Source organism: Euleptes europaea, chromosome 1 (assembly GCF_029931775.1).
Source record: "Euleptes europaea isolate rEulEur1 chromosome 1, rEulEur1.hap1, whole genome shotgun sequence".
Lineage (NCBI taxonomy): Eukaryota > Metazoa > Chordata > Lepidosauria > Squamata > Sphaerodactylidae > Euleptes > Euleptes europaea.
In genome coordinates this window covers 162,465,336-162,479,981 of record NC_079312.1, presented here as the reverse complement: position 1 = coordinate 162,479,981, position 14,646 = coordinate 162,465,336, and the positions used below count along the sequence as shown (strand labels likewise).

General features: G+C 44.9%; 1 protein-coding gene across 1 annotated transcript; it reads right to left on the bottom strand.

Annotated features, from left to right (window-relative positions):
- Window positions 1-897: 897 nt before the first annotated feature.
- On the bottom strand, window positions 898-13,519 carry METTL1 (methyltransferase 1, tRNA methylguanosine). The gene is made up of 6 exons (XM_056862594.1): window positions 13,425-13,519; window positions 11,509-11,675; window positions 9,055-9,239; window positions 7,830-7,943; window positions 3,362-3,463; window positions 898-1,063 (listed from the first exon to the last, which is right to left on the bottom strand). Exons 1-6 carry the CDS (start codon window positions 13,517-13,519, stop codon window positions 905-907), a joined length of 822 nt encoding a protein of 273 aa, XP_056718572.1. The 3' UTR covers window positions 898-904.
- Between the last annotated feature and the right edge of the window lie 1,127 nt (window positions 13,520-14,646).

Below are 14,646 nucleotides of genomic sequence, written 5' to 3'. Positions count from 1 at the left end.
GTTTCCTCTCAGTATGAAGAAATCAATTTCTGAGGTCTCTTCATACCCATGGCGGATTGGTGTAGGGTAGAGAAGCTTTGCACGAAGCTGTTTTTAATTCAAGAGAAGAAACAACTCTGCCTTGTGCAAAGGTACTAAGCAGATGCTCCTTTATTGTCAAGTTCTACAGGTACGACTCATGCAAGGAATTCCCCAAGGAGAGGATCATCATCCATTTCATAAATCTCAACCCTCAAGCGCTTTCCCATCTCAGACATCTACACTTTGGATTCCAAATTTTATCTCTAGCGGTAGGAGGAAATGCAAAAACAGCACCCATTCTCATTGCGGCAGAACGTTCCCTCCAAGTCCCAGGGGGTTTAGAATTGGCACTGACCTGGGGAAGCAGGTAAAGGTGTGACTCACCCCTACCCTGTGCCATGTGCCAGTCACCGGATGAGTAGGGAAGCATGGAGAGGCTCTGATTTCTAACACTTGGGGCATCCACAGCCCACAGGCTGTGCATTCTTACTGAAATGCTGCCCTGGAGTGCAGGCTAGCTAGAATAAGTAACTCAGAGTCAGTCTTCCAGTATTATTTATTAAAAAAATAAAGGGACGGTAGGTGGTAAGGGGTATGGAACCCCATATAATCACTGATCCCGCTCTGTGCTTGGGACACTTGCAGTTCAGCTACTATGGCCGTGGTAATGCATCGCAGCCCTGCTATGGGCAAAATAAAAACCAATGAAATCCAAGCAATCCCTTACACAACAGTGCAGCGTTTCCCTGAAGGGATTTCCCCTCTATATTTATAGAAGGTTGACTCCGCTATGGGGATAGACATTAAACCCATGCTGTAACTCCTCTCTCCATCGCCGAGAGGAAGGCATGGTCAACGTGAATCTTGTCAGGAAATCCCCCAGTCACGTCCCGGTCACTTCCTGTGTTGCTTCCAGCACCTCCTTCAGGGCTTTGTCTGAGATGCGTCGGAAGACAGCCGGGAAGGTCTTGCCTCCGTTCCTCTGAACCTTCTTCCCTTCTTCAGTTGAGGTTCCCAAGAGATCAACAACAGGGTCATTCGCCTATTGGAGAAATGGAGGCAAGTGTTATTAAGATGCAGCATACACAGGTGGAGTCTAATCAACATCCAGAGAGCCAGTGTGGTGTAGTGGTTAGGAGCAGTGGACTTTAATCTGGAGAACTGGGTTTGATTCCTCACTCCTCCACATGAGCAGCAGACTCTAATCTGGTGCACTGGGTTGGTTTCCCCACTCCTACACACGGAGTCTGCTGAGTGACCTTGGGCTAGTCACAGTTCTCTTTGAGCTCTCTCGGCCTCACCTACCTCACAGGGTGTCTGTTGTGGGGAAAGGAAGGGAAGGAGACTGGAAGCCATTTTGATTCTCCTTAAAAGGTAGAGAAAAGGCATATAAAAACCAAATCTTTTTCTTCTTCATCCCTCCTTGTACTCTCAAGGGTCAGGTAACGAACTCTCAGCATCCAATAACTTGCCAATAAAGTTCTTCCCAATGGTAAGGGGAAGTCTAAGGACAAGAGCTGTAAGACCAAGCAGGGGGAACCCAATGAAATGAGGCCCCAAAGTGAAGGTTCTACCTTCCTATGGCCTACCCCAAGCTCGTGGGAAACGTCCTGAGAGGCAAAGAGCAAATTCCACTCAGATTTAAAAAATGGCCCCAGTTAATAAATTAACAGTGTTCCTTTAAGAGTCTGCTGCTCTCTGAAACAGATTGAAACAATCAAGTACATCAAGGGACTGGGGGGAAACGTCATCATGATCCCCCCCCCATCTGATTTTATTAGGGTTTACTTACTAGGCTGTAAAATCCCCAAGACTACTATGACTTCCTATCAGACAACTCCCTGGTATAGTTCCTGAATCCAAGAACCCTTTCTTTGCCAAAGCATCTGAGCTATTTTCTCTTGAGTGGGCAAAGGGCTCTTTAACACACATTTGATCCCGTGCAGACAGATTTAGGCAGAGTTCTCATCTTATGGTCCCTGGCTGCCTGCTCCCATTTGCCCATTTCTTGGTCCGTACAAGGAAATCATTAGTGAAGGGCAGGAGGCAGGCAATGGCAAACCACCTCTGATCTCTTGCCTTTAAAATCTTATGGAGTTACCATAAGTCAATTGTGACTTGACGGCAAACACATACACGTACATTAGGGAAGGATTTAGCCCAATAATCTCATTTGACAAGGTATGTAGATCTGTATATGCATTCCTGGAACTAAGTATACTAATCAGTTTCTGTTTGTATGATGTGTTTTAATGATTGTAATAAACAATTTTTTTTTTACTGTATTGATTGCTGTTAACTGTTGTGTGTCCTGACTATGTCAGGAGAAATAAACAGGATCACCTATCTTGCCTTCTAACTAAATATGATATATAATGTTTATTGTTATTGGGCTCATTATTTACAAAATGTCTAATACCATGATTTATTAAAATATTTATATCCTGACTTTCCCCAAAACCTCAAGGCAGCTTTATTCCTTTTGTGTCAGTAAATTTCTTCTGCATAATCACTTTTTTGTGGACTTTTAAAAAGTTTTATGCTAAGAGGTCATTGCGGTAGCTTGCTCACAGTTGGCCCTATGAGAGTTAACAGGAATCTGGAACTTCAGAGAAAACGGGGCGTCGGTAGGATGCCTTTTCACACAATCTAAACTCTATCAGCCATGTACAGAACCGGAAAATGTGACGTCATACATTTCAGAGTCCCTCTCTCCTCACTTACCAGTTCTTCTTCTTCTTTAAAAAAAATATTTATTCAATAAAATAAACAACAACAAAAAATACAACAATCTTCATAATTTAAAATATGTGTAAACTTAAAAATTTAACAGAATTTCTATATTACAACTTATTCCAATATCCTCATTCATACTACCACACCGAATACACGGTTTAGTCCTCTGTAAAATAACTAGACTATCATCGCTGCACATTGTCCTTTCTCACCCTTAATTATAAGATTTTCCATTTTATTTACAGCTCGTAACCATAGCTCATCTAGACTCATTATATCACCATTTTTCTGATGCATTGTTAACTTAATTAAAACATGTATTTCTTTAACTTTAACAAACCATTCCTCTATATTTGGAGTTGTTGTTTTTGTTTCCAGTGTCTGGCAAAAGTCATTCTAGCAGAAGTTATCATGTGTAACCCCCATACATCGTTTATCTTTAGTTAGGTTTGGAACTAAATTTAACAAGAGTCTCTCAGGTTTACACAGGATGTCAATCTCCATTCCAACAGATAGGTATTTCACTATTTCAGTCCAGAACGTTATAGCTCTCTCTCACTTCCACCACATATGTATCACACTTCCACCACATATGTACACTTACCAGTTCTTCTAATGGTACCAGCTCAAAGAGTGGATGCTCTTGGAAATGCTTCACCATCCAAGTGTGTACCTCTTCTACATCCGTGATGGTGTATACCAGACCCTGTGAGAGCCACAGAGAGATTGTAAGGGGAGGAGTGCTGAATATGCAAAAGGGTCCCCCCATGGGTCAGACACCAGGTTGCCGCAGAGGCAGTAACTGGAGGGGCCAATATTCCTAAAACAAAAAGCAATGCAGCTTTAAAAGAAAGGATGGAGAACAAATCACACATACACGAACCTTTATTGGCATAATAACCATATTGGCAGATGTATTTATACAGGTGCCTTAAAAGAAAAAAAATGTGTTCCATCATAAAATGACAATCAGTTAAAATCAGTATGTAACTAACGTTTAGAAAGGATCTCCTTCTCATATTTCAGGCTAATAAAACCCATTAATATGGACCCATTAATAACAAATACACTGTTACATCTCTATGGTCATCATTCTTGTCCTAAACCATCATTCTCTCTCTCTCTCTTTGTCTTTATGACAGTTGCAAGAAATTCAGCGACATGCTTGGTGACTTTTGGGGATTTATCCATCAATAACAATTTGATACTCTTGTCTGAATTTTTTTGGAACTTGGAAGGTGAGGATTTATTAATTGTAAACGCTGTTGAGTGAAAAATGGACAGCGCAAGAGGATATGATGGACAGAGTCTGGTTCTTTAAGATGACAACTACAAAACCTTTTCTTGCGTGGTACTTTCTTATATCTGCCACTAACCTTAGCTGAAGGAAATATATTCAGCCTGGCCAACATGAAGGCCCTACACTGCTGGGGGAGAACTAAATTTGAAAAATACTGGGTCATGACCTTCTGTGTGTCTGTGAGGCCAAAAGCACATAGTGAACAGGTCTTGTTTGCTCCAGCAATTATTATTTGTTGTTCAATATCCCAGATCCTCCTTTGAATCACCCGGAGGATGTCGGTTGGAGAACAAGTCCATTTTGGAGGAGAGCATCAGTGGCTGCTAGCCATGATGATCGAAGGGAGCCTCCATCTCCAGGGCAGCAAACTTTCTGAATCTCAGTGCTAGGATGCAGCACCAGGGGAGGGCCTTGGCCTCTATGACCTATTTGATTGGCCCTCCAGGGCAGCTAGTTGGTAACTATGTACAACCATATCCTGAACACATGAAGCTGCCTTATACTGAATCAGACCCTTGGTCCATCAAAGTCAGTATTGTCTACTCAGACTGGCAGAGGCTCTCCAGGGTCTCAGGCAGAGGTCTTTCATATCACCTACCTGCCTAGTCCCTTCAACTGGAGATGCCGGGGATTAAACCTGGGACCTTCTGCATGCATGCCAAGCAGATGTTCTACCTCCCCTGGATGAAGCGCTGGCCTGATCCAGTAGGCTCTTCTTATGTTCTCAATGACCTAATGGAAACCCACCCCCACATTTGGTGGGAAGGCAGCTCTCAGACCAATTTTCCAAAATGAGTTGTTCCTGACTTAATAAGGCATCGACTTCCTCGTGGCCCAAGGCTCAGCTATTACAATCTCCATGGTGGCTCGTATGGCCACTGTCTCTTACAGGAAACACCTCGGAGTGACAGCAGGAGCCACCTCCAGCCTCTTCCTCTGAAGGCAGCGCTTTTGGGGAGATGTTGGCAGCGCTGCCTGTGACTCACCCCAGCTCTGGGCGAGGCCCCATGCTGATTCACTGCCAAGATTAGATCAGGTTCCAAGCCCAAAAAGTGACGACACAAGAAAAAAATAAAAGGGCTCTATCTGTTCTCTGGCAGCGGAACACCGAGGCAGCCAGAGAGCCCTGAAGGCAGCTGCTGAAAGTCGGGGCAGGGGGGAGTGTGATGCAACATTCTGCCTACCTGCCAACCCACAGCTCGGTTGGATGCAGGAAAGCGTTAATCTTTCGCCTCCAGCGCTAATTAGCGCCCTGCCCTGGTTCCTGGGATTTGAAATTCCCAAGGGATGAAAAGGGGCCTCTTTCTTTAAGATCTGGGATGCGTCGATGCACAGGACCCTTGATATGGAGATTTATCATAAGGTTTTGACAGAAGCATCAGGAATCGGGCGCGACCTATCAGCAGGAAATGAGTAGGAACAGACATCATGGGAGGTCTAAGCCAGACATCCCCTCAGTGATGCACACTCGTCTGATGAAATTCCCAAAGACTCTCCAGACAGGATGCCTTAGAGAAGTCTGCAATGGAAGCCAATCTGCCAACACAGTCTTCAGGACTGAACCCCTGAGCCAGAGGCGTCAGATTTTTCAAGGAACCTTTGCTACATCGGCTCAGCAGCTGAGGGCCTGAACAGCTTGGCCAGGGCCGGTGTAAACGCACACCGAGAGGGTCATGGGGCAGCCTCGCTTCTCGGTTGTCAGAACGGCCAGAAATAAAGAGGGAAGGGATAAGGAGAACAGGCGGCAAAGAGGGCCCACTGAAAAATTCCAGACCCAGCAGTAGTAAAATTTTGTAAAGGGGAGAAATGAAGATAATCCTGCAGGCAAAGAGCCAGCAGCAGCTGAGGTCCATCTAGGCTGACTCTTTCCTCCTGTTCCAGCAGGTATAAAGCCTGGGTGGGGTCAGAGGTGCGAGTCGAAGGGCAAGAGCCAAATGGCTCTAAGCCAGGGACCCGAGTCAGCTCTGCAGACCTAAGAAAGCCCAGATTTGACTATTTTTGACTATTTGTTTTTGTAATTTGGAACTTCCTCTGCTCTGGGTCCTTTAAATAAATATCTTTTTTTATTATTGTTGTTGTTGTTACGGTCGTAGACCAGCACATATATAAAACACAGTCTCGAACCATCACTTATATAAAATACAATCAACATTCCACACCAAAAGAGTTACATGGACCACCATAAAAGTAAAATTATGCTCTGGGTCCTTCAAATAAATATCTTTTCATTGGAACCCACCAAAATATCGAAAAAGCAGCAAGCAAGCTTTAAAAGCATCACAGAACTCTTCATCAAGTTGGATGGTCAGTTTTTTTGTGTTTTTAAAGAAAATCAACTCAAAAGGGAGTGGGGGAGAGAGAAAAGGATGTTTCAGGGCATAATGGGGAAAGCTCCTAGAGTTCTCAGAGCCTTAAATGATGTGTGAATGCATTCATTTTTTAAAATTTTACAGGTGAGGGGCTTTTCCATCATGCCCTCTGACATCTTTTTTCTTATCTCCCCACTCTTCTGTTTTCTTCATGGAAGAAGCGTGGAGTTGCGAATGAGAGGAAGGAGCACCTCTGCTGCAGTACCTCCATGGCTGCAGTTTACTCCGGCAAAGAGCCAGCATGGTGTGACAGCCAGCATGGTGTAGTGGTTAAGAGCAGTGGAGTCTGATCTGGAGAACCAACTTTGATGCCCCACTCCTCCACATGAGCGGCGGAGGCTAATCTGGTGAACCGGGTTGGTTTCCCCACTCCTACACATGAAGCCAGCTGGTGACCTTGGGCTAGTCACAGCTCTCTCAGCCCCACCCACCTCACAGGGTGTCTGTTGCGGGGAGGGGAAGGGAAGGTGATTGTCAGCCGGTTTGATTCTCCCTTAAGTGGTAGAGAAAATCGGCATAGAAAAACCTTCATTGAACAACCAGCCTGATGACTAAGCAAAGCAAATTTATTAATACGGCCGACTTATTAATCACGTGCCAACACATCAAAAATTCCAGACTCAATAGTTTTGCACCACAGAATCACAGACTGCCGTTCATATAATGGTATAAGATCAATAAAAGCAACCCCTGGTTAAAATTATCATCTTAAAATTAATAACATTGTAAAACAATCTAACAATCATTTTCTAATAAAGTTATGCATATTTTAATAGCAACAGCGCAGAACTTGGCAGTTTGGAGCGTAAGCTGAGGGTTTTCTCCTAATAGGAGCTTTTTTGCCGAAAGCTGAACTGACTCTTCAGGAAATTTACTAAGTAGGGAGGGAAATAAGTTTTGATCTAACTTTGTGGTAACATATCAGTGCATGTTCAATGGTTTCAATGTCCCCTGTTCCATACGGACATAACCTCTCTGATCTAGGGATCTTCTTATATTTCCCTTCTAAAAATCAGCCCGATGACTAGTTCTAGCACATTCAAAAGCTTGCACACCACTGACTGTTGCTTCGCGAAGGTGGGAGCATGCCATTTCGCATCAGCCTCCAATCCCCTGAAAAGATGAACCTAGACAGCCAGTGTGGTATAGCAGTTACAGCGTTTGACTAGCATCTCGTATACTTCGGGTTCACATTCCCACTCTGCCACAGAGGACCTAGGACCAGTCACACACACTTTGCCTCACCTAACTCGCAGAGTTGTTGGAAATGTACAGTGGAGGCGAGGAGAGCAATGTGAGCCACTGGGGAGAAAGGTGGGGGTATAAAGGTTTAAACAAATAAATACCTAAGTCCCTTCCTATTGGGGAAGCCAGGAATACCTAAGCGCGTGTCACCGACTTACCTGCTCGCGCAGGACATAGGCATACTCCGCCAACAAGGTGGGGCTGATAATTCTCCACTTGTGTTTCGTCTTCTTGAAGTGAGGGTCGGGGAAGAGGAAGAACATCTTGAGCAGCTGCAGAAACATGGAAAGATTCCACCACCGTCGCCGCGGGAAAAGGTTAAGTCTCGAGCACCTGGCAGTTTAAACACAACCCCCCCGAGTCTTAAGGGAGCAAACCTAAGCAGGTCTACTCAAAAGTAAGCCCCATTTTATTCACTGGGACTTCCTCCCAGGAAACGTAGGGGTGCAGCCTTAGTGACTTCACTGTCAGGTCAACCAAGCATATCTTCATGTGATGTGAAAGACCCTGGAGAGCCTCTGCTGGTCTGAGTAAATACTGACTTTGATGGACCAAGGGTCTGATTCAGTATGAGGCAGCTAGCTTCATGTGTTCATCTCCCCTCCAAAAGGGACAGTTGTTATTACTATTGCCAGGAAGTCTCCCATCCAGGCATTGAGCAGAGTTGGCTGCATCCTGTTCCTTCCACCTGGGGAAGGGGTTGTAGCTCAGGGATAGCCTGCACGCTTTGCAAACAGAAGGCCTCTGGCTCAATCCCTGCCATCTTCAGTCAAGAAGAAGAAGAGTTGGTTTTTATATGCCGACTTTCTCTACCACTTAAGGGAGAATCAAACTGGCTTATGATCACCTTCCCTTCCCCTCCCCACAACAGAAACCCTGTGAGGTAGGTGGGGCTGAGAGAGCTGTGATTAGCCCAAGGTCACCCAGCTGGCTTCGTGTGTAGGAGTGGGGAAACAAATCCAGTTCACCAGATTAGCCTCCGCCACTCATGTGGAGTGGGGAATCAAACCCGGTTCTCCAGATCGGATTCCACCGCTCCAAACCACTGTTCTTAACCACCACACCACGCTGGCTCTTAAGTAATTTGTCTGGAAAATATCTCTGCCTGTCACCAGGAAGAGTCTTAGGTAATCAGACCACATGGTACTGAGCAATAGGGACCAGACGGCCTTGCTATTTATTTACTTAGGAGATTTTTTTAAAAAATCTGCCTTTCTCTAACAAAAAGCTCAAGGCAGGTTACAATGATATATAAAAAAAGAAGAAAACCAACAGCAAACTACACAGAATGGACAATATTAAGCCAATACCAGATCAAGAACAGAGCTAGGAAATGGGGAAAGATGGCTTTAATTTTCTTGCATACATTCCCTGGAAACTCACCTGTCCCTTGCGGAAAAAGTTGGGCAGGTGTTTCATGGCGTTGCTGCGGATGCAGGCGATGTTCTGGTACAGCCCAGGGTGGGATGCTCGCAGGGACCGGATCCTGTCTTGCACATAATCCGAGACCTTCACGCGGATCTCTAGGCCCAGCATTAAGGTGTTGGGGAACAGGGGAGACAATGCAACTATGGAAGAGAACATGAATTGGCATCAGAAAGGTGGCAATCAGGCAAGGAGGAAAAAAATCTGTGGCAAATGAAGATAACGCAAAAAAGGTACTGTTTCTTTCCCCTGCATTTTACATTGCAGAAGCATTTTGAATACTGTTGCTAGACTTATCATTCTCTGTGACCAAGTCACCCCTCTCCTTAAAGCTGCAGTCATGCACATAGAAGAAGAGTTGGTTTTTATATGCCGACTTTCTCTACCACTTAAGGAAGAATCAAACCGGCTTACAATCACCTTCCCTTCCCCTCCCCACAACAGACACCCTGTGAGGTAGGTGGGGCTGAGAGAGCTCTATCAGAGCAGTGACTGGCCCAAGGTCCCCTAGCTGGCTTCGTGTGGAGGAGTGGGGAAACAAATCCAGTTCACCAGATTAGCCTACGCAGCTCATGTGGAGGAGTGGGGAATCAAACCCGGTTCTCCAGATCTGACTCCACCGCTCCAAACCACAGCTCTTAACCACTACACCACGCTAGATATACGTGCATTAAAATAAACTTGAATTTCCAAGTAAATGTGATTACAATCAAGTTGTTAGTATCTACACTTGTCTCCCTGCATCATCTAGGCAAGCTTTAAGACTGTCTGGCTAGCTGTTTCTCATAACGCAGATGATCCAGTGAAAATGAAGCACTTTTACATCTCAGATTTCAATACCAATGGTCAGCATGTGCTAGTCTCTGTTGGTGAAATCAATGGAAGAAGAAGCACTTTTAGCTTTGTTGGACTATACACTGTAGCATCCACTTCAGCTCCCCAAATTCCCCTTCTTGCTGTCTCCAGTCTGTGCAAACTAACTGGTCATAAGCAGAAGCACATATATTCTGCAAGACAGAGCTAAATTCAGCTTCTTAAATTTTCCAGGGGATTAGAGGATGGGGCTGTAAGTCCCTCTGGTCTCACTGGGCCTTTCTTCTGAGTAAACATGAGGGGGATCACAATGCAAGGAACTTCCACTTTTGTTTTCTTGGATGCTCTGGGGAGGAACTACTTGAAACCTCAGAAACTTTTTACCATGGCTTGATATTTCTCCGCCCATCTCTCTACCCTTATGTCACCGTCTATGTTATAACCGTGGATTCACCCGACCGGCTTAAGGAGTGATGATGTACCATGTGATAGGTTTTTCACAAGCAAACTTCCTTCCTCCATTAAAGCATCTTTCTCTGTGTGTGACAGATGGCACATCCCAGCCCTCTGAATCAAGCAACCAGCTTTCCCCAGGATAACACAGTCATGCCATGTAAAACCTTCTGCTATTGAACTGCTATTTAATTTATTTATTGAAACATTTATACCCTGCTTTTCCCTGTGGTTCAAGGAAGATTACAACAGTAAAAAAACAATTCCAGTTAAAAACAGAATAAAATAACATACCCCAAATCTCTCCCGCCCTCCTTTAAAAGATGCCTTCCATTCTCTTCAAATGCCCCAGGAAACAGGAAAGGTTTAAAGTGCCTCCCGGACATATCCAAGGAGGGGGGCCTCCCCTCACCAGGGAGGCCGTTCCACAGAGCAGGAGCCATGATGGAGAAGGGCCAGGCTCTAGCCGATGCCAGATGAGCCACCCTAAGGTCAGCCAACAGAGAGCCAGCGTGGTGTAGTGGTTAAGAGCAGTGGACTCTGATCTGGAGAATCGGGTTTGATTCCCCACTCCTCCACATGAGCAGCAGAGGCTAGTCTGGTGAACTAGATTTGTTTCCCCACTTCCTACACATGAAGCCAGCTGGATGACCTAGTCACATTCTCTCAGCCTCACCTACCTCATAGGGTGTCTGTTGTGGGGAGGGGAAGGTGATTGTAAACCGGTTTGATTCTTCCTTAAGTGATAGAGAAAGTTGGCATATAAAAACCAACTTTTCTTCTTCTTCTACCTGAAGACCATAGTTGGTGCACAGGGACATATGGAAGGAGAAGGCCCTTCAAATATGTGGGTACCAGGTCATGAAGGGCTTTAAAGGTCATAACCAGCACCTCAAATTTAACTCAGAAACAGACTGGCAACCAATGTAGCTGTTTCAAAACAGGCACCATACTTTCTGCTAGTTTTCATGGTTTTATTTACAGGAATGTTATGTTTCTATCTTTTCCTGCTGTTTTATATTGATTTTTAATGGTTATAACTTTTAATACATTGTTCGCTGGCCTGAGGACCAGTTTTCTGGTTGAGGGGCAGGACATGAATGCTTGACATAAAAAAATCAGAATAATCAGGATGGGGGAAATTACCCAAGAGTCCCCCATAACCACAGCCAATATCAGCAAATTCTACTTGAGAAGAAGGCCTGGCTGTCTCTTCCACATCCATTGGGTCATCGTGGCGATCATCTTTGGGTGACAACATGAAGAACTCTGGGTAGTGCTCAGACCAGTCCATTTCCTCAGGCTTGGCAGGACTAACAGGAAAGAAAGCACGGAGCTTCATGTAACACACAGCATAATACCCACACGCTTCCCAGTTTCCCAGCAGCGTCACTTCCAAGTGGCCTCCGGCTCATAAAACTACAGGTCACCACAAATTTGTCTTAAGAACCCACTTTTCTGCAACAGACCAACACAGAGACCACTCATGGGGGAAGCTATGAGTTAGATGGTGGAATCATTTCTAGGAGTTGGATGGTGGAATCATTTCTGCAGGATGCGCTTTTGACAGCTTCATTAAGGATTGTTTCACAACTGAACAGGGACAAGGAGTGAGGCTCTGCTACTCATCCTATGATTTCAAGAGACAGAAATATCCCAGTGAGTCGTATCTCAGGAGACATTCCAACTGCTTGTGTCTCATGCAAACAATTAAATAACAATACTGCGTGCATCTGGCCCCAACATGACCCACAGAAAAGAATGGTGTGGGACTAACATTCTCATCCTAACCACATCTGTTTGCGAGCAAATTCCACTGAAGTCAATGGAAATTACAGTTAACAGTAAGAGCACGCTCACATTGCAATCCTAAACAGAGTTATGCCAAGTCTGTTTAAGTCAGTGTGTTCAGAAAGGTCAACTTTGTTTAAAATTCCACTGTAAGGGTACTTAAGGATTGTGCTACGTATGGCACTGGAATTCCCCAGTTTTCAAGTACTTGAATGTCTTTGTATACATGATGCTTAAACCAGCTTTTATATTTCCTGTATTATTTCCAATACTGAAACATTAGCATCTAGGCAAGGATCACACGGCGTGAGAAGATAACTAACCAAGGATTCATCAGAGGATTCAGAGAAACCAGGAAGAGTAGCATATCTCAGACTGCAACTGGGGAATTAAGCACACTTTCTAGAAAGTAAGCTCTACTAAAGTTGGGGTTACACTGTCAGTTTCTCACAATCCTCCCTGAAGAGGAGTGTGCTGAGACAGATTCTGCCTCCAATGAACATAGATGCAATAAAGAGCAAAGATTAAGACAAAGGAATGTAACAGGAGGGCAGGAAAGTCAATGACCACAATCTTTGGATGCAGAAGGTCCCAGGTGTGGTCCCAGACATCTGCAGGATAAGGGAACGAATGGGTTCAGTCTCGGGCAACTTCATTATATTCCCTGATCACAATTCTCTACTAAAGAGCATACAGCATAATTCTATATTTATTAGGCTGTAAAGTCTGAGTCCACCTGTCAAATCCCAAACAACAGAACATCCAAACAGAGTTGTCTAAGAAGCCATTTATTTGGGAAGCATAAGGTGAAAGGCAGCAACTTACAGGAAATGGGACGAGGACTCAAGTGGGGAAAGGCGGGCAGGTTGACACATATACATCAGAAGAGCGCCGTTATACATCAGAAAGGCACCGTTAGATAACAGGCTGACTCTGTTTCCCATGATAGATTACAGCTATCGGCCGGGGCGCAGGCCGTCATAACAAACTGCTGAGCTACTCGACCGTGACTCCAGCTGCGCTCCCAGCTTGGAGCTCACATAGGCAGTAAACCCCGCAGTGCTGTTACCCCAGGGTAAGCGTGCATAGAAAAGCAACGGTAAAGAATCGAGAAAGAATAATAATAATAATAAAAAAACTTAAAAGCATTTCCGGGAGAAAGTCACTCACTCTACCCGGGGAGGTCTGCATTTAAAGGAAACGCATAGGAGCGCGAAGAGGATTAGTACAGGAAGGGATTCGCTGTGGGTTCATAGCCTTTCCACACTCACTAGCGCAAAGTGTGATCCGCCAGCGGGTTAGAGTGAGCGCGCTGCCGGTAGAAGCGCTTCTGGGGCGGCTGCGGCGGCGCCATCACCCCCTCCATGGCCACAGAACCCGCAAAGCGCAAACCACGTGGAGCTTCCAGTAGGCTCCCGTCGCGGGAAACAGACGTCACCGAGGAGCGCCGACAGGCGTGGAGGCGAGCGGCGCCCTCTTTAAAGGGCCCGCAGCCACGCCTGACGTCCCCAAAACCTCTCTGGGAGAAAACCCTGGGCGGCCGTCTCCGTTTCACGAGGGCCGCTGCCTTATTGCGTGTTTTATCACCTCTGGCCTGGCTGTTTTGTTTTTTAAGAGCTACAGGAGGACGGTCAGAGATGTAGGGCGAAGCTGCCCCCACTGCTGCACGTGTAATAGAGGCAGCCAAGGGGAAGTCTGGCTAAAATACCGACTAAAAATGACTGGGTGAATAAGATGCTAGAATTGACAGAGATGGCGAAACTTACAGCTTTGATAAATCAGAATGATAATGTGCAGTTTTGGGGGGAATGGGAGGCGTGGAGAATTTACTCCAATTTTTAATGGGGCAGTTTAAAGGACATTCTTTGGTTTTGTGACAGCAGGTAGACTTCCCCTGACTATGGAAGATCCACTGATTTAGCAATTTGTAATAATCTCTTTTCCTTTCTGTAAATGTATTAGGACAGCAAGGGAATAGCTTGTTGCTGGGCAGAATATCTCTGTATGTCTGTGTGCTAAGGAAGTGGGTTAAGAGTCATGGAGAGTCAGAGTGAACTATAAACAATGATAGGAGAAACTGGATAGAACTGAACTGTACTGCACCGCCTCTATGTCTGCAGTGCTATCAGCTTCACCCTGAATGTTGATGGGTTGTCACATCTTGAATTTGGATAAATATCTCTCCCTCAGTACAATCGGGGCTCAGAGATTTCTGCCCATTAGGGCCTCTGAGTCAGCAGCTGCAAATAAACTGTTTTCTTTAAACGATCTCAGGTCTCTCTTCCCCCCCACGAACCCTTGTTTACCACAACATTTCAATCCCTTTTATATATATTGTATGATGGTTACATTAAGATACTGAATCAACAAATTTTAACAAGATTAGATAAGTATATATTAATTAAATAATATGGGGATTAATTTTGTTAGCAAAGGTATATATAATTTATCTTTAGATGGAAAAGAGTGAGGGGGAAGTCTTTTTAAGGTTAA